The 25994-nt window shown below is 33.0% G+C and overlaps 1 protein-coding gene across 1 annotated transcript in view; it reads right to left on the bottom strand.

Annotated features, from left to right (window-relative positions):
* Positions 1-599: 599 nt before the first annotated feature.
* LOC145266968 (demethylmenaquinone methyltransferase-like) overlaps positions 600-25994 on the bottom strand; it is a 38499-nt gene continuing 13104 nt past the window's right edge. Inside the window, exons 3-5 of the mRNA XM_080122807.1 lie at positions 21954-22095; positions 13146-13238; positions 600-859 (exon numbers count right to left, since the gene is read on the bottom strand). Coding sequence (XP_079978933.1) covers positions 675-859; positions 13146-13238; positions 21954-22095 — 420 coding nt within the window. The 3' untranslated portion in view covers positions 600-674. The remainder of the gene's footprint in view (positions 860-13145; positions 13239-21953; positions 22096-25994) is intronic.

The following is a 25994-nucleotide window of genomic DNA, read 5'->3' as shown; positions in this document are numbered from 1 at the left end:
GAAAGCAGCCATTGAAAGAAGATGTATCAACATACCAATGGAACTGATTAGGAACGTTTTCTATTCAAGGAGTGAGCGTTGTTAGCTGTTCCTGGCCCACAATGACCAATAATTTGAACACTTTCGATAATTAGCTGGTTTCTATATTTTGGTGCTGACGTTTAAACCGACTTCGACGATGTGAGGTTGCATGATGTGGCTCTCACTTGAAACCACACCAAACACCATAACGGTGGCCGGAAACATTGTTTTCAACATCCTGCACACATCCCTGTTATTCGGCGTAATCCAGCGATGCACTTTAAGGGGGCTGGCAATTGTTCTGCTGCCATAACTAGGATCGGTAGAGAGCATGTAAAGCGGCGCAACTCCGATCTTGCTCGTTGGACATTGTGTTACTTTACGACATGAAAGAAGGCTTCTATCACTCTTGTACACAACTGGCCAACTAGAGGATTGTCTGCAACAATAAATTAAAAGCGGTTTTCATCAAACGGAAATGGAATCAAGTCGTCTTTTCTGGTGCGACAATTTTATCGTTCCACCCTGTAGTAAATGAAAAAATTCCCGACAAATAAAGCGGATGTAACGACCGGAAGTCGAAATCAAAAAGAAACTGAAAATATGCGTTTATTGGTGCATTTATTGTTTTACAATTTTGAGTTTATGGCGTTTTATAGAACTTCGTGGATGTACATGATCCCATCTTTTCCGAAGCAATAATTCTTGAAAATTGTTCTGCAAACTTCTCTCCATTTTTGTTCTTCTTCCTTTTTCGCGATGTACGGTTCCCATTTGTTCTTGTATTCAGAGTATCTTTCAAGAATGGAGGCTCTCGTTATGTTGATGATGAGGCCACCTGCAAGGATGAACATTTAGAAAAATTGTAAGAAATGATGCTCGGTTAATTTGATAAATTAAATGTAAGTATAGGTTTTACTGACTATGCACGACAAATTGAGGCACGACAAATGTACTAAAATAGTTGCTGTTTTTTGTTTTGTTTGTTTGTATGCTTGTTTGTTTGAGCACCGTTAATGACTCTATTTTTTTGGCATTCGTTTCCTCGAGAAAAATGATGCGCTATTAAGTTTATAAATTAACTGTAAAAATAGGTTTTACTAATTATGCACGATAAATGTAGGCACGACTAATGTACGACGAAGCTGTTGCTGTGTTTGTTTTGTTTCTTTCTTTCTTTGGGTACAATTAATGATTCTATTTTTGACATTCGTTTCCTCGATAAGAAATTCTGCGCTATTATATTGATAAATTAACTGTAAAAATATGTTTTACTAATTATGCACGATAAATTGTTAAGAAACAATCCGGACAGAGAGAATCCGATCGTCTTGTATGATAATGTTCTAGTGATCGTGTCACAAATAAATCGCCCGCATCCAATGTTATGAGCTGGTATGGAAGTAGTAAGACTCATAAAACTGTCATAAAAAGCACTCATGTCATGGCGTGATTATTTTCTAACCAGATATAATGAAGAAGGACATTACGTGCAAATGAATTAAGGAATACAAGAAAAAGCGAGAAAAATTCCTTATTCCATGGAGTTTCAAAGATAAGCTCTTCTCCTCAGAGGAAAAAACGTTGGCAGATAAATATATATATATAGATAAAAGGCAGATAAATAATATGTAGATAAAAATATTAATAGCAAAATTACAAAATTACTTCAAAGACTAATTTGTTTAATCCTTACTTTTGATTTAATTACAGTTTTATTTAAATCTACTATTATATAAAAGTCCATTTGTGTGTGCATGTGTGTATTAGAGAGAGAGAGAGAGAGAGAGAGAGAGTTTCTCATAGGGTCCGAAACGGTTGAGCCTATCTTTTCCCAATTTCGCACAAAGCTAATTTATATGTTTGGCAGTGTTCTAAGATATGTTTTATACAGAAATTCATCTAATAAGTATCGAAAATAGAAAAAATCCGATCTTAAAATAGCTTTTTCTTATGGATAAAAAGGGGGAATTGTTACAGAGGAATATTTTACGCTACACCGGCCAAGGAAGATAATAAAATCTGAGCAAATCATTTTTTTCTTAAAAAATTTATAATAATCTGGGTATGTAGCTTAGTGGTAGAGCATTCGACTACAGATCGAATGACTCACTGTTCAAGCAGGAGTGTACCTCGCCATTTTATTTTTAGTTTTTCTTATTAATAAATTAAATTTACGATGAACAAAGGGGTACCATTTAAAATGGCCGCAAATTATTTCTTCATTTGCATATTTTAAAACTATACATTAATCAGAAATGACTTTTCCAGAGTATTCATCGCCAAGCCCCAATATCAGCTGACGTGATATTGTACACAAACACAAACGAAATTTGATGAACGATATTATCATTATTATTATTTTTATTATTTTTTTTTTTTTTTTTTTTTTTTTTTTTTGCGAATTAAGTCCACCATGCAAATTATTTCTCGTAATATATAATATTCAATAGAGGATTGATTCTATAATAATACGTACGCATAAATTAAAATACCATGTTAAGAGGGTTAGGTTTAGGGTTAGGATTATATATATCGTGTTAAGAGGGTATTGTATGGCCGGACAATACCGGGATGCTTGCTAATAATAAATAAATTTGTAGAAAATATATTTTTTAAATTATCATGTTTAGCTTTAAATGTCATGTAAGGAATTTACGCGAGAGATTTTGAATATAAAAAATGTATAAAAATTATCTGCTTAAAAATAACAAAGAACAAAGGACAGCCAAAAATACGTTTTACTTTATCTTTTAATTTTTGTATTTATCTATATTTTTGTCCAATGATAGCGAGTAAATGGTTTGTAAAAGACGTAGGCTTCTGTGATTTTATTGGCTCAGCGTTTAGGTACCTTTCGGTATTTTATGTAAACTATGCAGAAAATTCTGACGACGCTGCTTATTCCGTAAAATATACCAATTTTTTTTTAAATATTTATTTGAAATTGCCTTATAATTATCATTAATGTACATTTATTAATTTATGTGAGCGAAATAGGAATATATAAGAAAATACATCTAATTAGAAATTATATATCAAGAAATTTGGTATAGAAGGTGTTGTGACTGAAGCATGTACATCAGCGTACAAAATCAAATTTCCTTTGTGCGCATGTCGTCTGCGCATACACTATCCTGAATAAACACAAATAATCATATCAGGTTAAAGAGAAAGTTCTTGCGGTTTTCAACTTATAAAATTCGCATGAAGATATCGCGGCTCAAACAAAATGGTATTGATCGAAATAAGCACCATCAGGATCAACACACATTTGCCAACGTAAAACATGTGTATTTATGCCAGTAATGTAAAAATCTTGCCTTCTGGTGGTGATGAAGTCACTAAAGCGTTTTTAATATCGTATAGGTGTTTGAAGTATGTCTTAAGTTGTCGAGACGCTTGAAAAGTAGTAGTTTATAAGTGAGAGGTCTGAAGAGTATGGCGGATGAGGTAGATTTTCCTAGCTCAATTCGTTCAACTTCTGCAGGGTCGGTTTAACAACATGTGGTCGGGCATTGTCGTGGAGGAGAATTTAGCCTTTTCTGTAGACTAATGCAGGGTGTTGTTATCGAAGCTTCTGATGCAGTATTTATCCGCCATATTAGTTTCACCTGCATTGAAAAAACTGTAATGAATGAGACAGATTGCAGACCACCAAATAGTCAGCATGACCTTTTGCTGTTGCTTTGGCTTCGGGAGGTGTCGTGAAGCTTTGTTGGCGTCTAACCACTGAGCTGAGTGTCGCCGGTTGTCGTCAAGAACCTACTTTTCATCGCAAGTAATACACTTTGAGAAACGGGTCGTTCTTGATGCGTAAAAGAAGGGGGGTAACACTTCATAACTGCGTTTCTTTTTATAGTTGTTCAATTCGTTAGGCGCCCATTTATCAAGTTTCTTTGTCTTTCCAATCTCTCTCAAGTGGTCGGAAATCGTCGTATACGTTACGTCTAATTAAGAAGCAAGTTCTACAACGGTTGTGCTTGCTTGGCTTCAATTAAGGTTCTTAATAGATCGTTGTCATTAACCGATGGCCGACTATAGCGTTCATCATCTTCAAGATCCTCGTCGCAACCACAAAATTTCTTAGACCACCATTGTGCTGTGCGTTCAGTAGTGGTACCTGGCACAAATGCTTTGTTGATATTGCGAGCTGTTTGAATTTTTACAAATTGAGCGAATTTGCTTCTTATTTTTTTTTTTTTTTTTCTATCTTGTATGCAACGTTCTGAAAAGAGAGGTCTGGAGAGTATGGCGGATGAGGTAAAATTTCCTAACCCAATTCGTTCAGCTTCTGCAGTGTCGGTTTAACAACGTACAGTTGGGTATTGTTGTGGAAAAGAATTTGGCCTTTTTCTTTTCTTTTTAACGATTGTAATTTAAAGGATTAGATAGAGCAAAAGCGCTATTTACAATGATATACAAGGTAAAGGTATTCTAACGAAAACTTATTAGAAACTACATCTTTTGAAATCAAAATTTAAAATTCCGCAAGAACTTGCTAACCTAATATATAAATATATATACATGTATACATATATTTCATGTCCCCACTTATCAAGGCCCGGAAGCCACTCGGGGGATAAGGGTTATTGCGCGTACAGCACGTTAGTATTGGAGATTTGATAAAGTGTCTTACTTAAGGGGGGTGGTTCATCAGATATTTGTTTATGTTGGGCTTGAATACATCCAGGTTGTAGTCAGGTGGGAAACAGGCAGACGGAACAGAGTTCCACAGGTGTGCGCTTCTAAGAAAGAAGCTTTGCTCATGGAATCTACGTTTTGGTTTTGGCACAGATAAAGAGTGGGAAAAATTTTTGGCAGTGGTTTCAGCTAGACGAGTGTTTTTCGTGAAAGATTGGCGATGGGAGACCAGAGATTGGAGCTCAGACGAGCACTTTCCATAGAAGTAACGATAAAACAAAGACAGACTCGCAACGTCTCTCCTGTGGGAGAGAGGTTGCAGGGAAGAGAAAAGGACATCCCCCACTAAGCTACGAAGCCTATTTTGTACTCTGTCAAGGCAGGATAGGCTGTTTTTAGCAACTCCTGCCCAGATGTGGCAACAGTACTCTATCCTTGGACGTACTTCGCTTTTATATAGATAGAGAATTGCATCAACAGTGAGATATCTTCTGGAGCGGTAGAAGGATCCTACCATTTTTCCAGCTACCTTGGCAACTGACTTGATGTACGTCTTCCATTTCAGGTCAGGAGTAAAGGTCAAGCCCAGAAGCTTATCAAAACATGGAGCTTTCCTAAACGAGAGCCATCCATTTCAATTGATGCCAGATGCGGATCAGAGGGTTGATTATGTAACGATAGGAGCTTGGTTTTAGATGCATTAAAAGTAACTAGCCACATCTTCCTCCATTGTACCACGCGCTCGACATCAGAGAAGAAAGAATCAGAGAGAACTTTGTCATTTACAGCCTTTGATGTGTTGCCATAAATGGTCGTGTCATCAGCATAGATGTCAACGAATGATTTAAGTATGCGTTTTGGGAGATCATTGATGTAGATCAGGAAGAGAGTTGGGCTCAGGATGGTCCCCTTGAGGGACTTCAGCATTAATACTGATTAAAAGTATTGTAAATTCTCTACATTTGGAACATATATTTAAGACGAAGAAGAAGAGAAAGAAGAATAAAAGGGAGAAGAAGAAGAAGAAGAAGAAGAGGATGAGAAAAACTGGAATCATGGAGTGTTTGTTTATTGTTTTTGTTTTTTTAATATATATTCTCGAATCATAAACGTAAAACAGGAACAAAGTTACTCCTCTACAAAGCTTAATAATGATTTAGCGTTTTAACTCTTTCTTTCTTTTTTCCATTTTTTTTTTTTCAAGTAGAAAAATGTACACGGCGAAGAAGCAGAAAAAAAGACGAAGACAACGTTAAGGAAGAACTCTAATCAGTGTTTGCTTAGTGTTTTATTTATAAAACAAACAAAAAAAACTAGCTGGTTGGCATTGTAATGCTTATGTTTGAATCTTGAATGCCATACAATTAAATATTTTAATTAATTGTGTCTATCCCTTCTAACGTGTTCTGTTTGAGAAAAAAGGTTTGTATATATATATATATATATATATATATATATATATATATATATATATATATATATTTACAAAGGCATCACCACATTATCAAGGCCAAGAGGCCACTCAAGGATAAGGGTTAAAGAGTGTACAGTGGAAGTTGGTCAATATAGTAATCATTAGTAATGAAAATTTGGTAAATTTAATAACTTATATAGAAACGGCTCATCAAGAACTTATTTACTTTAGACTTGAACACAACCATATTGTAGTCAGCCGGAAAGCAGGAAAACGGAAGACAATTCCACAGGCGTGCAGTTCTAAGAAAGAAGCTTTGTTCATGGAATCTACGTTTAGGTTTAGGCACAGATAAAGAGTGGGGGAAATTATTGATAGTGTTTACAGCTAGACGAGTGTTTCTTGTGAAAGTTTGGCGAGGGGGGACCGTAGATTGAAGCTCAGTTGAACACTTTCCATGAAAATAACGATACATCAGAGACAAACTCGCAACATCTCTTCTGTGAGATAGAGGTTGAAAGGAGGAGAAAAGGACATCTCCTACGAGGCTACGAAGTCTATTTTGAACTCTATCAAGGCAGGACAAGTCCTTTCTAGCAGGTCCTGCCCAGATGTGGCAACAGTATTCCATCCTTGGACGTACCTGGCTCTTATATAGATAGAGAATAGCATCAGCAGTGAGATATCTACTGGATCGATAGAAAGATTTCACCATTTTTCCAGCGGCCTTGGCAACAGATTTGATATACGTGTTCCATTTAAGATCAGGATTAATGGTCAAGCCCAGAAGCTTGTCAAAACTTTAGGCCTCCTGAAGACGAGAGCCATTCATTTCAATTGATGACAAATGTGGATTAGAATGTTGATGATGTAAAGAGAGAAGCTTGGTTTTAGATGCATTAAAAGTAACCAGCCACTCCTTTCCCCATTGTACTACGTGCTCAAGGTCAGAGGAGAGAGAATTGGAGAGAACTTGCTCGTTTACTGTCTTAGATGTGGTACCATAAATGGTAGTGTCGTCAGCATAAATGTCTACAAATGATGTAAGGATATGATTTGGAAGATCATTAATGTAGATCAGGAAAAGAGTTGGGCCCAGGGTGGATCCCTGAGGGACACTGGCATTAATACTGTGAGCTTCTGATTTTTGCCCCTCAACTACTACTCTTATGAACCTATCAGAAAGAAATGATTTAATAATTGAGAAGACTTTTCCAGCTATACCATAGCTAGCGATCTTATGAAGTAAACCTTTATGCCATACCCTATCAAAGGCTTTAGATATGTCAAGAGCAATTGCCCTAGAAAGATTGCCACCGTCGAGAGATTTGCTAATCCTATGCGATATAACTGCAAGGACATCTGCTGTAGATCTAGCAGAACGGAAACCATATTGAGTGTCACTAAGAAGGTTATTTTTGTTGAGATGTTTGATTACTTCTGTATTTAACACAGATTCTAGCAACTTACTCATGACGCACAGGAGACTTATTGGCCTGTACTGAGAGGGGGATGAGCGATCACCTGAATTCTTAAATACAGGGCATACTGATGAGATTTTCCAGGGAGATGGGAAACTATTCTCCTTAAGACAACGTTTAAACAGTTTTGTAAGTATGGGCGCTAGTTCAGGTTGAAGTTTTTTGAGTACTATAATTGGAATACCATCAGGGCCAGTTGCTTTACTGGAATCAAGGTTTTTGATTAGCTTGGCAACATCACGTACAGATATACGTATATCACATAGCGTGTTTTCTGATACAGGAGGAAATATTGGGGGTTGGCGGTCTTGGTCGCAAAGGGTAGAATAAGCTGCAAAGTTCTTGACAAAGAGTTTGGCTTTGTCTGATGCTGACGAGATTACCTCAGGTCCATTGATAATAGTTGGGATGGAGCACACGCTTCTGTTCAGGATTCTGTTTGCTATTTGCCAAAACTGGTGGGAACCAAGCCGCTGCTCAGCTACTTTGGACTTAACAGATTGAGCATACAACTCTCTTGCGTTCCTTATTCAAATATTAATAACTACATTTTATTTCAGTATTTAATTTATGTATTTCTGTTGTATTAAATGCTAGCTTTTTTTTTTCGTTTTTCTTTTTCTCGTCCATAAATGTTTATCTACCAAGTTGATCTTAAATATTGTATAATCAATCCATTATATTATCATTTTCAGTCCCCCACCCCTGGCTCCCATCTTATCTCGCAAATACTTATAACGTCACCAACTAACTTCGGAAGAACCCCCCCCCATCCGATTTTGTTTTATATCATAAGTTGCTTAAAACGTGATTAGTTAAAGTTCAGAATAAAATCACGCTTTCTCTTAACGGTTAATTTAAAAAAAAAAAATCTTCTGAACGCTATTAAAAGTTAAATTCTTCACTAGTTTGGAGACGGAAGCGTTGTTGTGATAAGTGATTTTCTCTACTAATTCGCACTTTTTATTTTAAGATTCAAATATTAATAACTACATTTTATTTCAGTATTTAATTTATGTATTTCTGTTGTATTAAATGCTAGCTTTTTTTTCTCTCTCGTCCATAAATGTTTATCTACCAAGTTGATCTTAAATATTGTATAATCAATCCATTATATTATCATTTTCAGTCCCCCACCCCTAATTTCTGGCTCCCATCTTATCTCGCAATTACTTATAACGTCACCAACTAACTTCGGAAGAACCCCCCACCCATCCGATTTTGTTTTATATCATAAGTTGCTTAAAACGTGATTAGTTAAAGTTCAGAATAAAATCACGCTTTCTCTTAACGGTTAATTTAAAAAAAAAAAATCTTCTGAACGCTATTAAAAGTTAAATTCTTCACTAGTTTGGAGACGGAAGCGTTGTTGTGATAAGTGATTTTCTCTACTAATTCGCACTTTTTTATTTTAAGATTCAAATATTAATAACTACATTTTATTTCAGTATTTAATTTATGTATTTCTGTTGTATTAAATGCTAGCTTTTTTCTTTTTTTTTTTTTCTCGTCCATAAATGTTTATCTACCAAGTTGATCTTAAATATTGTATAATCAATCCATTATATTATCATTTTCAGTCCCCCACCCCTAATTTCTGGCTCCCATCTTATCTCGCTATTACTTATAACGTCACCAACTAACTTCGGAAGAACCCCCCCCATCCGATTTTGTTTTATATCATAAGTTGCTTAAAACTTGATTAGTTAAAGTTTAGAATAAAATCACGCTTTCTCTTAACGGTTAATTAAAAAAAAAAAATCTTCTGAACGCTATTAAAAGTTAAATTCTTCACTAGTTTGGTGACGGAAGCGTTGTTGTGATAAGTGATTTTCTCTACTAATTCGCACTTTTTATTTTAAGATTCAAATATTAATAACTACATTTTATTTCAGTATTTAATTTATGTATTTCTGTTGTATTATATGCTAGCTTTTTTTTCTCGTCCATAAATGTTTATCTACCAAGTTGATCTTAAATATTGTATAATCAATCCATTATATTATCATTTTCAGTCCCCCACCCCTAATTTCTGGCTCCCATCTTATCTCGCAATTACTTATAACGTCACCAACTAACTTCGGAAGAACCCCCCCCATCCGATTTTGTTTTATATCATAAGTTGCTTAAAACGTGATTAGTTAAAGTTCAGAATAAAATCACGCTTTCTCTTAACGGTTAATTTTTAAAAAAAAAATCTTCTGAACGCTATTAAAAGTTAAATTCTTCACTAGTTTGGAGACGGAAGCGTTGTTGTGATAAGTGATTTTCTCTACTAATTCGCACTTTTTATTTTAAGATTCAAATATTAATAACTACATTTTATTTCAGTATTTAATTTATGTATTTCTGTTGTATTAAATGCTAGCTTTTTTTTTTCTCGTCCATAAATGTTTATTTATCTACCGAGTTGATTGCAAAATAGATTACCTAATTGTACTCATTTTTAGTTCGTGGGAGGGGAATCTATCACCATACTTTCCCTTAAACATGTCCGTTGGACTTTTATTACTTAATATATATATATATATATATATATATATATATATATAATATAATATAAAGCTGTGTGTGTGTGTGTGTGCGTGTGTGTGTGTGTGTGTGTGTGTGTGTGTGTGTGTGTGTGTGTGTGTGTGTGTGTGGTCACGAATAGGCTCCTATATGGTTGACTATTTTAAAAAACATATACATATAATGCTAGAAGATGTATCGAGACAGAGGAATGGGTCTGTTTGATCTGGCAGAAAGGTAGTTCATTAAAATGGTGGGGTCTGCGTTCGCGCCTGGTCCACAAAGTATCGAAATAAAAAAATTTAAAAAAACGTTTAGAAGTGTTTTTGATATAGATGTACATAAGAATACTTTGATAAGTATATTTTAACTTAAATAGGGATAGTATAATAAAATTGTGGGGTCTGCGTTCGCGACTGGCCTCCATAGAATGGAAATAGGCATAAACTTTAATAAAGACTTTTCATATCTCTCTGCCTACGTATACTTTGATAATTATGTTTCAGTTTGAAGAAATATGGTATAACAAAATTATGAGGTGTTCGTTCGCGCCTGAACTCCATAGAATGGAAATATGTCGCAAAGTTTAACAAGGTTTTTTTAATATAGATCCACAGGATATTGTGATAAGTGTTTCAGTGTGAACGGGTATAGTATAATAAATTATGGGGTTTATCTATTTTATTTTTACTTTCATCATATTTTGCTTTGGTTTTGATACCCCCAAATTCGAAGCTATCTCTTTACAACCCTTCCTTTTCATAATCTATCATACTTTCATAAATCAGAGTCCATTTTCTGTAGCCGGTTTTTTAACCCAGTCAACGACGGGTACTTTTGCTAGTATATATATATATATATATATATATATATATATATATATATATATATATATATATATATATATATATATATATACTAGCATTTCAGCCCGGCGTTGTCAGGGTGTTTGGAGGTGTATGCTGAGCAAAAAAAAAAAAAAAAAAAAAGGTCAATTTTTTTAACTTTAACCCCTATTATGATCCCTTAAATTTTATAGTTTTGGGCTCAAATTGAGTTATTTAGTGAGATCCATGTCCAAGGAACCTATATCTAAAATTTCAAGTGTTTAGACCCCAAATTGTTGGAGGAGTTTGGTAGAGTTCTCAAAGGAAAATTCGTTGAACTTTGACCCTTTAACAGCCAAATTTCTGGCCGAAAACCGATCACATAGATTTTCTCGAATCTCAGTGTATCAAATTTCGAGTCTGTAGACTGAAAATTTACAAAGTTATTGCGAAAGAAAATGTACACAGACACACACACAGACACACAGATACACAGACACACAAAGACACGTCCACTTTTATAGATATATAGATATACACACATAGCAACCTATATATATATATATATATAAAAGTGAACGTGTCTGTCTGTCTGTCTGTGTGTCTGTGTGTCTGTGTACATTTCCCTACGCAATAACTCTGTCAATTTTTAGTCTATAGACTCGAAATTTAAAATACCGGGTACTGAGATTTGGGAAAATCGATGTGACGGGTGTCAGCCAGAAATTTGGCTGTTAAGGGGTTAAATTTCAACGATTTGACCTTTAAGAACTCTACCAAACTCCTCCGACAATTTTGGGTCTAGACACTTGAAATTTTAGATATAGGTTCCTTGAACCTGGATCTAACTTAATAAAGTGATTTGAGCCCGAAACAATAAATTTTTAGGGGTCATAATAGGGGTCAAAGTTTTTAAAAAGTAACCATTTTTTTTTGTTTTTTTGCTTTTTTTTGCACAGCATACACCTCCAAACACCCGAGCAACGCCGGGCACCCCTGCTAGTATATATATATATATATATATATATATATATATATATATATATATATATATATATATATATATATATATATATAAAGCAACCTCAAATTCTATATATTTATATATATAACACTTTTCCTTTTCTTATATTTTATTTAATTTATTAATTTGGATTTAAAAAAAATGAATGTGGTTTTTGCATGTATTTATAAAAACTATCCTACTCTATATTTCAGCTTGTATTTCTCCTCACACCACAACTCATTTTTGCACCCACTCTTTGTATTATTACAGGTCTGAATATTCTCTCTGTTTAAGTTTGTATTTCTCCTCACACCACAACTCATTTTTTTGCAACTCCCTTTTTGTAATACAGGTCTGAATAATGAGAAAATCTGAATTTTTTTTAACAAAAACTTTAAAATAACTTTTTTAGATCAAATTTTTTAAAGCTTCTTTCAGAATAGAAAATCTTTACAATTTAATAAGGAACATATTTCATATAGGTTTCATTAAAAATATTCAGTACATAACGAGAAAAATAGAGATGAAAATTTCAAAAGGACTGTATAACTGGTTACGCTCAATAGTAGTCCTCGCCAGCGAAAGCCTTTGTTATTATTATTATTAATATTATTATTATTATTATTATTATTATTATTATTATTATTATTATTATTTAAAACATTTTGTGTCCTGCTCTTCCGCGCGAGGACTAATATATATAGCTACCTCAAATTCTATATATTAATTTATATATAAACCTTTTTTTTTTCTTAAAAAGAATATATATATATATATATATATATATTCTTAAAAAGAACACACACATTATATATATATGTATATATGTATATATATATATATATATATATATATATATCAAACTCACATTCTATATATTTATATATAAACCATTTTCTTTTCCTTAGAAGAACATATATATATACAGGGTGACCAAAAAAAAAATATAGAAAGTATATCTAGAACATATGCTGTAGAAAGGAGAAAAAAGGTCAAAGACCCTAGTGTTTTTATGTGATGTTTTGAATATAATAAACTAGTTATGACCAAAGTTTAATTTCATTCAGACAAGACACTAAGAAACGGGGCCTAATTAGGAATTGGGCCCGTTTTAGGGAGGGTCACCCAATATATATATATATATATATATATATATATGTATATATATATATATATATATATATATATATATATATATATATACACACAAAAAATAAATAAATAAATAAACTGAGAATCACCTGGCTTGACGATCCGAATCATTTCATCGACTGCTTCACAGGGAATGTGTCCAGGACCCAAACCTCCACAGATCGTTATCACGTCGTATTTGTCTGAAGAACATTATAAAACAAAAACAAAACGAATGATTGGGTTAGGGATAGGATAAGGGGTTAGAGTTAACTATATATATATATATATATATATATATATATATATATATATATATATATAAATATATATATATATATATATATATACTGCGTGTCAAATTATTAACGAGATAAGATTTTTTAACAGTTTTAGAAACTTACCGGTAGTTTCGTATCAAAATCTTCGGAAATGTTTGCAATGCTGAGCTGCACGTACTGTAAAATTTTGTACTGTTCCGTGCAATGTAAACAACTTGCCATCGTAATTGCTGAATGCACAGTATTTGAGGTGTATCAAATTATTAACAAGGCAGTTTGTTTCGTTAATAAAATGGGTTGTAAAGGTGGTTGGAATAGTTCTGAAAATCGTACTATTACAGAACAGCTAGCAAAAGGTAAAATTACACTTGAAATATTGAAAATGATAGTAAGGTTCCATCAACTGTGAAGAACTGTAAGAGAGCTGACAAAGGTAAATCTAGAGTTGTTTCACGCAGCTCCAAATTAAACGCGAAGTTGTTAAAACCCTGTGCAGACAAGTCGAGTAGTCTTTGACCAAGCCAAACTGAAGAATGTCTCAAAAAGTACTCGATGTTGCCTTCTGAAAGAAGTGGCAAAGTCTATTAAGCCTGTGACAAAGCCTCCATTAAACCAACATCACATACAAAACCGATTGAAATGGACAGAGGACAACATGAAAACGGATTTTTCCAAAGTTTTGTTTACGGATGAAATGCGTATCACTCTTGATGGCCCAGATGGCTGAAGCAAGGGATGTGGTCCTAGATGACGACAGCGTCATCAGCGTATAAGGCGGCAACACAGTGATCGTGGGATAATAATAATAATGGAGAGTCCGAGAAAACGTAAAAATGACGCCAACTGCTTATATAGCTTTTCTGAAGGAGCACTTTGCACCATTGCTGAAGAAGCAATGGTTGACGTTCAGAAGAACCATTATTTTTATGCAGGATAATGCTCCCTTGCATGCAGCAAACAAAAGCAAAGAGTATTTGCAACAACTGGGGTTCTTTGGGCTACGGAAGATGAAGTGGCCTGCGAGTTCACCAGATCTGAGCCCAATTGAGAACCTTTGGAGTATCATGAAGCTACGCCTCTAGGCATGTGGGCGCCAATTTAAGAGCAAAGATGAGTTGTGGAATGCTCTGCAAATAAATGTTGACGAAATTACTAATTTGACTACAGGTCATTCATGAAAAAGGATGGCATATCCCCTTCAATAAACAAGTTATGCGTGTATTGTGTTTTTTCTCAATTTTGTTTATAACTTGACACACTGAAATCAACAGATATTCCTATCTTCTGCCATAGTTTCGCTAATACTGCTTTAAATACATTTATTTTATGACTGGAGTAGCTCAATAGGATTGTAAGCACTTTCTTAAAGTTTCACTCGTTCCTTAAATATTAAAAAAAAATGTAAACTCGTTAATAATTTGATACGCAGTGTATATATATATATATATATATATATATATATATATATATATATATATATATATATGGTAAGTTATGAAAATATATATAGAAATTGAGCTACACAGAATATTCCGCGTTTCATTCTCATGAAAATTCGCCAGGCTTCATTCTCGTGGGAACTCGTCAGGCTTATGCTTATGCATAATCCTGACGAATTCTCACGAGAATGAAACGTGGATTATTCTGTGCAGCTTAATTGCCATACATATTTTTATAACTTACTGCCTCGCTCTATCTATGTAATGCGCACTGTTTAAGTAAATACTTAAAATTTAAGCACAAAATTATATGTTCGTATATATATTAATTTAAATGTAGCCATATATATATATATATATATATATATATATATATATATATATATATATATTGATATAATGGACTGATCCAACACCCCTCAAATGAATGGACTGTTACGTCTATAAAAAGACAAGCAAACTCTCCTCACGTGGGAGACAGAATTTAGTACTAAGCTGTCAATGGACGCTTAGAAATGTGTGTACCTTTTTACCTTAATAAACCCTTTCTGTACAACCCCAGTAATGACACGTTATTCATATAATCTACGATATAACAACTGGCGACGAAGAATTCGAACGAAACTCACTAAAAAAAACAAAGCGAAGGAAAAAGCACACAAGAAGATTAACGAGCAGAAAACAAAAGAAATCCAAAGAAGGAAGAAGAAAAAAAACTTCGACAGAGCCAACATTTAAAAAGTAAGTGTTTCAGTCTGTTACGGTCCTAAAAAAAAAAAAAGAGAAATTGACATTTTGAAGCGAACATTTTTTTGAAAAGAACATTTTTAAAAAAAAAAGAAGTGTCCATTTCAAGTTTTATTCGGCTGGAAGTATTTTTTTTTTCTCTTCGGAAGGAAATTGTGCCTTTAATTCATTGAATTTATAGGACATTTGAGTTAATCTTTTGTTTAATTGTGTGGTTTTGTAAAAAAAAAAAATTTTTTTAACATGGAGCAATTAGCGGAATTCACTAGAACTATGCAATCGGCATTGTTTGCACAACAAAAGCAAATAGAATTACTTCAGCAACAACAATTGAAGCAAAGCGAAATACTACAGAGTATTTTAACGCAGCAGAAAGACTGTCGTTTCACTCCTGAAGGAATAGCAAATTCTTTATCCGAATTTGTATACGAGCCGACAAATGGGTTAACTTTTCCGGCATATTTCCGGAGATACGAAAATATTTTTGCTAAGAGATGTCAGTCTTGGACAACCGAAGAGAAGATTATCCTTCTTCTTCAAAAACTTGGATCTCAGAAAAATACAAAGTATACGAATTTTATCCTGCCAAAGAAACCTGAAGAGATTTCTTTTAGTGAAACAATAAAAATATTGTCAAACATTTTCAGTGAACGAGATAGTCTATTCTATACACGTTATAAATGTTTAAATATCACGAAGCAGGAGGACGAAGATTTTATTACTTATGCAGGGAAAGTGAATGCTCATTGTGAATCCTTTAAATTAAAAGACCTCAAAGAGGATATGTTTAAAAGTCTAATCTTTGTGCAAGGTTTAACAGCCTCTAAAGATAAGGATATTCGTTCAAGGATATTATCCATTATGGACCAAGACACAGAAATAACGTTACAAAAAGTTACGGAAGAGTGTCAGAAACTGTTAAATTTAAAGCAGGACAATACAAGCATCGAAGGAAAAAATTTTGAAGAAAAAAATATGGAAAAAAAATGGAAAGGGTGATGAAATGTGCACACAAAAAATCCTGTAAGACATGTGGGGGAAAAAACCACTTCACTAAAGATTGTTACTTTAAATACAAAATATGTAACAAATGTAATAAAAAAGGCCATAAATCAACGGTATGCAGGAAAGGAAAATACCGAAAAGCAGAAATAAAGACCATTGGTTCTAAAAATGAGTCTAGGTGTGATAAAAGAAAATATATTGAAATTAAAATTAATGGCTGTAATGTGAACTGTCTTCTAGATACGGGAAGCGACATAAGTATAATTGACGAAGTAACTTGGAAGAAAATTGGGTTTCGAAAGTTACAGAATACAAAAAAAAAATTGCCAGAAGTGTGTCTGGAAATAAACTAAAATTTAAGGGTGAATTTTTTACCAATGTGTCTCTAAAGGAGAATGCTGTGAAAACCAGATTATATGTCGTACCGGGGAAAAATTCTAATTTGTTCGGTATAGACTTAATGATCCTTTTTAATTTATGGGGAAAACCCATAAGCTCATTTTGCAATAAAGTAAGTCTGGCGGGTTTAGAAAATTCTAAACTACCAGGAAAGTTTATTGACGAATTAAAAAAAGACTTTAAAGAGGTATTCTCTGAAGGTTTGGGTTGCTGCACGAAAACGGAGGTGAAATTTGAACTAAAGGACGAAGCTAAACCAGTTTTCAAACCCAAAAGAAAGGTTCCATATTCAGCATTAGAAACTATAGAGAAAGAATTAAAGAGACTTCAAGATATTGGAGTAATAGAAAAAGTGGACTACTCTGAATGGGCTTCACCCACGGTTTACGTTAAGAAGAAAAATAATAAAATCAGGGTATGCGCGGACTTTTCGACAGGTCTAAATTATTGTCTCAATGAGCATAACTACCCGCTTCCTACCCCAGAGGAAATTTTTTCGAAGTAAAGCGGAGGAAAAATTTTTACAAAAATTGATTTGTCTGAAGCGTATTGGCAAGTAAAAGTCCAGGAAGATTGTGCTAAGTACCTGACATTAAATACCCATAAAGGACTATTTTCACTAAAACGTTTGCCTTTTGGTTTAAAAGTAGCCCCAAATTTGTTCCAGCAAATTATGGATACAATGCTAGCAGGTTTGGATTTTGCTATGGCTTATCTAGATGACACCTAGCATCCAGCAAAATTGCACACGCAGATGGTTTGTCCAGGTTGATCCCAAATAAAACTGAATTACTTGAAGAAACTGTTATAGCTGCACTAAAAGAAGAAAATGAACTAACAGATATATTAATAAATACTGTTAGGGAACTTCCGGTAACACTTGAGGAAATAAAGAAAGCAGCAAGAACAGATGAATACATTAACAAGATAAAAAAAACAAGTGGGACAAAAAGAAAAGAAGAGGAAAGGATTAACAGTTTTTCCATTTTCAAAGTGCGATGAAACTCTAATGTACGCAGATAGAGTGGTAATACCGCAAGTATTACAGAAGAGAATTTTAAAAGAATTCCACATGGGACATCCTGGAATCTCCGGAATGAAAGCACTAATGAGAGCATATACGTACTGGCCTGGAATGGATCAGGACATAGAAAAAAATGATAAAATTATGTAAGGGTTGCCAACTAGCAGCAAAAGCGCCGCCCACTAAGACGCAACCTTGGCCTAAAACAGATATACCATGGACGCGGATCCATATAGATTACGCAGGACCTCTAAAAGGATATTATTACCTGGTAATAGTAGATAGCATGTCGAAATGGCCAGAAATTTTTAAATTCAAACATCCTACAGCGGCAAACACAATAAAGGCGTTGGACGAGGTATTTGGGCGTTTTGGCGTACCAAAAACAATTGTTAGTGATAATGGCACCATGTTCAAAGGTCAAGAATTTAAGATCTACTGTGAGTCACTGACCATAGAGCATATCACAACACCAACTTTTAGCCCTCGATCTAACGGACAAGCTGAAAGATTTGTCGATACTTTTAAACGAGCGTTAAAAAAGAACGATAACATCGACACTGAAGAGGAAAGTCTTCAGAAATTTTTAGCAGTGTACAGGATAACGCCTAATCCGAATACAAATGCAAATTTATCCCCAGCGGAAATAATGTTTGCCAGAAAAGTGCGCTCTGTGTTCGACCGGTTAATTCCGAGTAAAAAAGTAAAAAAAAAAAGTGTAAAAGATAATGGACGATACAAGATATACAAGGACGGGGATAAAGTTTTTTTTCAACAATTATCGAGCAGGGAAGAGTTTTTGGGAAGAAGGCATAATCTCAAAAAGAATTGCAAGAATGGTCTACATTATAAAAGGTCAGACATTTTCCCACAAAAAACATATAAACCAACTCAGAACCCGATATATTGAAATAGTTAAAAACAATGAAGTACCGATGGAAGTACTGTATGACATTTTTCACATAGAGCCTCCAAAAAAGGAAGCACCAGTAACTGAAAATACACGTCACTCTCCAAAATCAAAAAATTCGCAAACGCAAATTTTAAAGAGAAGTGAAAGAAAAAGAACTGAATTTTTTGGACAAAGTCAAAAAAGAAAAAATGGTGAAGCGAAATTCTAGGGAAGAATTTAGCTTGGGAAGAAGGTGATATAATGGACTGATCCAACACTCCTCAAATGAATAGACTGTTACGTCTATAAAAAGACAAGCAAACTCTCCTCACGTGGGAGACAGAATTTAGTACTAAGCTGTCAATGGACGCTTAGAAATGTGTGTACCTTTTTACCTAAATAAACTCTTTCTGTACAACCCCAGTAATGACTCGTTATTCATATAATCTACGATATAACAATAAATATATACATATATATATATATATATATATATATATATATATATATATATATATATATATATGTATGTATATATATATTAGAAAAGGAAACCATATTTAGGGCCTTTTTTATTAATTTGTTTCTTTCTCAATTATTACTTTTTATTTTGATATTGTTATTTTTTATTATTGTGATATTTTTATTATTTTATTATTGTGATATTTTTATTTTTTATTATTGTGATATTTTCATTTTTTTATTAATGTGATATTTTTATTTTTATTATTGTGATATTTTTATTTTTTTATTTTTTATCATTTTGATATTGTCATTTTTCATTGTGATATGTTTAGTTTTTCATTATTTTGTATATTGCTATTTTTTATTATTGTGATATGTTTAGTTTTTTATTATTTTATATATTGTTATTTTTTTTATTATTGTGATATGTTTAGTTTTTTATTATTTTGTATATTGTTATTTTTTATTATTGTGATATTTTTATTATTTTGATATTTTTATTTTTTTATTATTGTGATATTTTATTTTTTTCATTATTTTGATATTGTTATTTTTTATTATTGTGATATTTTTATTTTTTATTAATATATTTTTATTTTTTATTATTTTGCTATTGTTATTTTTTTTATTATTGTGATATTTTTATTTTTTATTATTTTGATATTGTTATGTTTTTATTATTGTGATATTTTTATTTTTTATTAATGTGATATTTTTATTTTTATTATTGTGATATTTTTAGGTTTTTTATTGTGATATTTTTATTTTTATTATTTTGAGATTTTTATTTTTTATTCATGTGATATTTTTATTTTTTTATTAATATGATATTTTTATTTTTTATTATTTTGATATTGTTATGTTTATTATTGTGATATTTGTATTTTTTATTAATGTGATATTTTTATTTTTATTATTGTGATATTTTTAGGTTTTTTATTGTGATATTTTTATTTTTTATTATTTTGAGATTTTTATTTTTTATTATTTTGATATTTTTATTTTTTATTATTTTGATATTTTTATTTTTTATTATTTTGATATTTTTATTTTTTATTATTTTGATATTGTTATGTTTATTATTGTGATATTTGTATTTTTTATTAATGTGATATTTTTATTTTTATTATTGTGATATTTTTAGGTTTTTTATTGTGATATTTTTATTTTTTATTATTTTAAGATTTTTATTTTTTATTATTTTGATATTTTTATTTTTTATTATTTTGATATTTTTATTTTTTATTTTGATATTTTTATTTTTTATTTTTGTGATATTTTTATTTTTTATTATTGTGATATGTTTATTTATATTTTTCATTTATGCCAGTAAAAGGAAATTAGTTTTCAACAATAAATAAATAAATTAGAAAATATGATGATAATATTTAGAATAAAAAGAAATTAGGCTTAAATTTTCCCGTTTCCGATACCGATTTCGATACCCGAAAAATTTCCGATTTTTTTCGATTCCCGATTCCGATTCCAACACTAATCATATGGCGTTCTGATCACACACTAGTGATCCTCATTTCATCTCAGGCAAAATCTGGTTTCCCTACTAGTTCGTAGTACTGTTGCATTTAGAGGAGGAGTTGCTCAGGTCACAGTTTTCAACCATGATAGGGCACGAAACGGACTTCGAAATCTAGTAACCGATGTATATGCCTCTCGCACCTTGTAAAACATTCACAACAAACACTCGTCTAACTACATCCGCTGCTAACAATTTCTTTTGCTCTCTAGCTGTGCCTAAATCTAAACTAAAATTCCATGAGCACAGTTTATTTCATAGAACTGCCCGCCTGCGGAGCACAATACCGCGGACTGCTTCTTATCTCACTACAACATGGCAGTTTTAAAATCCAATGTAAACAAGTTACTTTAGAGCAGTCTTCTTAAATAATAAAACCCTTCTCAATTATAGTTTGGTTTTATTGGATCGCTGATTAACCATTATCCTCGAGTAGCATTTGGGCTTTGATAAGCGAGGACTCCCTTGTACTTTTAAACAAATAGATAAGCCGAAAAACGCTCTTTAAAACGATATATAAAGTAAAGATATTATAACGAAAACCAATTTGAAAATACATCATTTAAAATAAAAAGTTAAAAAATTTGCGAAAACTTTCTGTTCAACCTAATATATTAAAATACATACGGTTTCATTTGCGCAACAGTGTTGCGCAAACACTTGCTATATTATAGAGTCCCTGCAAATTTTTGCTAGGCTATAATACTCCTTCTTTAGGCGCGCTGGCTTGACCCTCCCTACTTTACACTCATTGACCTCTATCCTTGAATGGCATTTGGGCCTTGATAAACGATGACTTCCTTGTAATAAAAATAGATAGGCGCTTCTGTTTAAGAGGAGCATCATCTAAGGGAGATAATTCCCATTTACTAAAAAAAAATATGAAACATTACCGAAACAGTTACGAAAATGATTTTTTTTTAATTATATCACATAATGATCCATTTTTTTAAATATTTTTTTCATTTGTATTCGGTTTCGTTAAAGTTTCTTCACTAATGTTTCGTTGTCGTAAACTGTTTCGGAAATTTTAATTTATTTATTTATTTATTTATTTATTTATTGTAGATGGGAGTTATCTCCCTTAGATTATCCTCCTCTAAAGCAGAAGCACCAATAGATAAAGAATTACGATCTGGGATTTCTGTCGGAGGATTCGGTGGTCCAATGGCTGACAAGAAATAATTCTTATAGACATGTTTCGCCTTTGCCTTTTCCAGCATCCCGCTCGAAGCATCCATTCCATCAACGTTAGAAAAACCAAAATGATTCAACTAAAGAAAAAGAAAAAAAACGAAACAAAGTTAAAAGAAAAGGGAAAAGAAAGTTTTCAAAAAATCAGTAAATATTACACTAGTATGGACAACACATGTTTACCTAACATCGTCTGATCGATAATAAATCCCAATGTGCATGAATTTGCGCATAAATAAACTATAAGAATCGCATACTGTGCCTAAACATATAATATTTCAAAATACTTCAAAGAAACTGAATTCGATATATCTATTTAAAAATGATCGGTTAATTAGTTTATACATACATACATACATATATATATATATATATATATATATATATATATTTCATGGTTCGATACAATTGTTTCGCGACTATTTGGACAATTTCAAACCTTATCTCGTTTGAAATTATTCACAAGAACGGCCTCTCCTCAGATGTTGAGAAAAACTTATATAAACATAATAAAATTCGGAATATTATAAATAGGATATATATATATATATATATATATATATATATATATCTATATATATATATATATATAATTCGTATTCATATATATATATATATATATATAAATTCGTATTCCTTTCTGTTTGTTTGTTCATAATTTTATTAATATATACAAAAGGTTCCGTACTTTACTCTCTCATTTATTTCTATATATAGTATCATTCTTGCAAACTAGATACAATAAAGAGATCATTTCATTTGCATATTACATTAAGAAAAATCGATTTTATTAAATAGCGGTATCTTAGTTAATCTTTCTAGCGAGAGAATTGTTATAAGTGTTCTATTTAAAATCGTTATTTAATAAATTTTAAACAATAATTATATTGATAACATATTTAATTAAATTTATTTGGAATTATTATTCCAACATCAATTTTTTTTATCTCTGTTTTAGAGTTATTTACCCCTTTCTGAACATAAACAGAGGATAAAAACTATTCCCTAATAAAATAATTTGGTAATCTCAATAGATTTCTAGCTTGAAAAAATAATTCCGAGTAAATAGAAAAATGTTTGGCTTTTATTGTGTTTTTTTTAAATATCCAACAAAAACCACTTACGAAAAACCGAAGAAAAGATGTCATGTGTTTGTTTTTATTATTCTGTAAACGGCTATACAGAAATCGGTAAATTTTTTACGATGTGACCCACCTAACTTTTTTTTGCTTAATACGTTTAAATAGCCTTTATAAATAATTGGAAAGAAATTTTGAAAAGAAAGAAAATTAATATTTTAGAGTGGTGGATCACTTTTCCATATTAATTTAACGTAAAATGAGCACCCACTTTTTGGCCACCAAGCGTTCAACGAGACAAGTCACCTCTAGCATTTTTTTCAAGTTTGGCGATTGAGAGGGGACAAAACATGACAAATACAATTTGTTTTTTGTTTTGTTTTTTGTTTTGTTTTTTTTTTTTTTGTTTGTTTGTTTTTTTGCGGTGGGGGACGGAAATTACATTTAAAACATAAAATAACGATAAATTTAATTAATTTTTATGAGACCATTCTTTAATTTCACCTAAAATTTCATAAACAAAACGATCCCCAAAATATGACAAATTACATGGGAGGGGGCATTACAATGACGAAAAATTTCATTTGTTTTTGGAATTAATTTTTGGTAGATCTCCACTTTTTTTAGGGGTTCTGCCTACTTGGCTAACTTTTTTTGCGATTGCACGGGCATTCGCTGCTATTTTATAGAAACAAAGTTGTAATGATTTATTTTTAATTATTTTTTTTAATTATTTATTTTAATTTATTTATTTCCAGTGCTCAATATCCGGAGAATAGTTTCTTCTCTTTGTATCCCTTCTGCCGAAATATTTGGTGGAGAGGGTATCACATACTTCTTTTTTGGGGCGATATTTTTATCCGTTCTTTTATTTTTGGAATTTTTTGTGGGGGTATCCAAGTTGCCCATGGTGAAAATGATTAGTATAGAGGTGTGTTCGAAATGGAACTTCATGTCAACCCAGGCAACGCTGGGTACCTATGCTAGTATGTATATATAGCTAAGTGTGTGTGTGTGTGTGTGTGTGTGTGTGTGTGTGTGTGTGGATAGATAAATAAATAGAAAGAGAGAGAGAGAGAGTAGTTTTTTCCTCGCTCTGACATCTACAAATTATGAAGCCTCATCTCACACGATTAAAAAAAAGTGAATTGTTGGTTAAGTCCAAAATTTCAGTATTCAAAGTTAAGACGCCGAAAGTGGGCACGGTTTACCTAAATATGAAACGGAAGTCAATAAGCATGAAACGAAATACGAAACCATATCAAACTGTATGTTTTATAATAAAACAATAACAAATAATAAACTTTTGTTGTTTTGTTTTTTTTTACATTTCTATAAATATATTTTTTAATATTCAAAATATATTCATAAGAAGTGTTAATAAAAACTTTCATACATTATTTATAACAAAAGTCTGTGATAAAACTTGTGAAAGCCATAAATCGTCGTCGTCAGCTCCCACTCGTATCCCAGTAATGGGTCCTGTGGCTTATCACAGTCTCCTATCTTTGGAATGGATGCCTGTGTGCAACATGGCTGATGACACCGAGTTCATGGTGGTAAAGTAGTGGTCAGTGTTCGCAGAATACGGTAGGGGAAACTCAAAGTCCACGGTGCCATCGTGTGCTTAACTTCTCCATATCTTTCTGTCCCTGACAAATTCTTCCCACGAGGATGGGTCGATATTTATTAGAGCCAGGGTGCGCTTGAATTAATCTTTGTAGCCTCATACCCTGGGCCAGTTCCCCCGTACTGCATTTTCTTGGGGAGCCTTGAATTATCCATCCTGTAGACATGTCCCACCCAGCGGAGGCGATGGCGAATGATGGTAGCATCTACGCTGGTCACTGAGGCCTGTTGCAGGAATTCAAAATTAGTGGTGCGGCTCTCCCAAGGGATTTTTTAAAAATCTATCTCAATTTCGTTTGCTGGAAGCGTTCCAGACCTTTTTTTATATCGCGTCTGTACGGCGTCTATGTCCCACATGAGTACAAGGGCGCGAAAAGAACTACTGCAAGAAACACCATTATTTTGGTGGCCATCCGTAGTGCGTAGTTGTTGAAAACACGGCAGTTGAGTTGTCCAAAGGCGAAGTGGGCTGCCCTGATCCTGTTCTTTACACCCTTCTTGCATGTGGGAGCAGATGTGCTGATGTTCCCTAAGTAGAGGAACTAGTCCATTTTTCTAGTGGTTGGTCGGTTACTGTGGTTGGTCGGTTACTGTGGTGGTAAAGTTTGGGAATATCAGTCCTGGTGGATGTTGGACGAGGGTCTTGGTCTTGTCCGTGTTAACCTGCATCCAAAGTGTTCATAGGCAGAGTTATATGCATCTGCTAATGACTGCAGGTCCTCTGCCGTCTGATCTCGGGTGGCATTGTCATCAGCATACTCCAGTTCTCGCGCTGCACATGTTTGTTTTCGTTCTGGTGAGGAGTCGAGCGGGGTTGAAAACGCCTCCCGCAATACGGAATCGTAGGACAATCAAGGGTGTTTCTAAGGCAATCTCACTGAGCATTGCTGCCGTGTAGAGCGAGAAGCACGTAGGAGCCAGAATACAACCCTGCTCCATCCCGCCATTGATGGAGTATGGGCTTGAGATAGATAATTCTGATGGCAAACTCTCCCGCATCATTTCGTTATGGAGGACACGCATCAGTTGGATGAAGTCTGGTGAACAACCATACTTTCGAGGACAGCCCACATGGTATGTCGTGGCACTTTGTCAAAGGTCTTTTTCAGATCCCAAAAAATGAACTGTATGGGCTGTTCAAGGCTCTTCTCTTGTAGTTGATCATATCTATGCCCCCCCCCCCTGGAGTGTCGAAAGCCGTATTGAGACTCTGGTAGGACGTCTTCTGTGAGAATGAAAAGGCGGTCAAGGAGAATCCGAGCGAAAATCTT

Source organism: Euprymna scolopes, chromosome 42 (assembly GCF_053919585.1).
Source record: "Euprymna scolopes isolate OS-2025 chromosome 42, ASM5391958v1, whole genome shotgun sequence".
Classification (NCBI taxonomy): domain Eukaryota; kingdom Metazoa; phylum Mollusca; class Cephalopoda; order Sepiida; family Sepiolidae; genus Euprymna; species Euprymna scolopes.
This window is presented reverse-complemented; position numbering and strand designations above follow the sequence as displayed.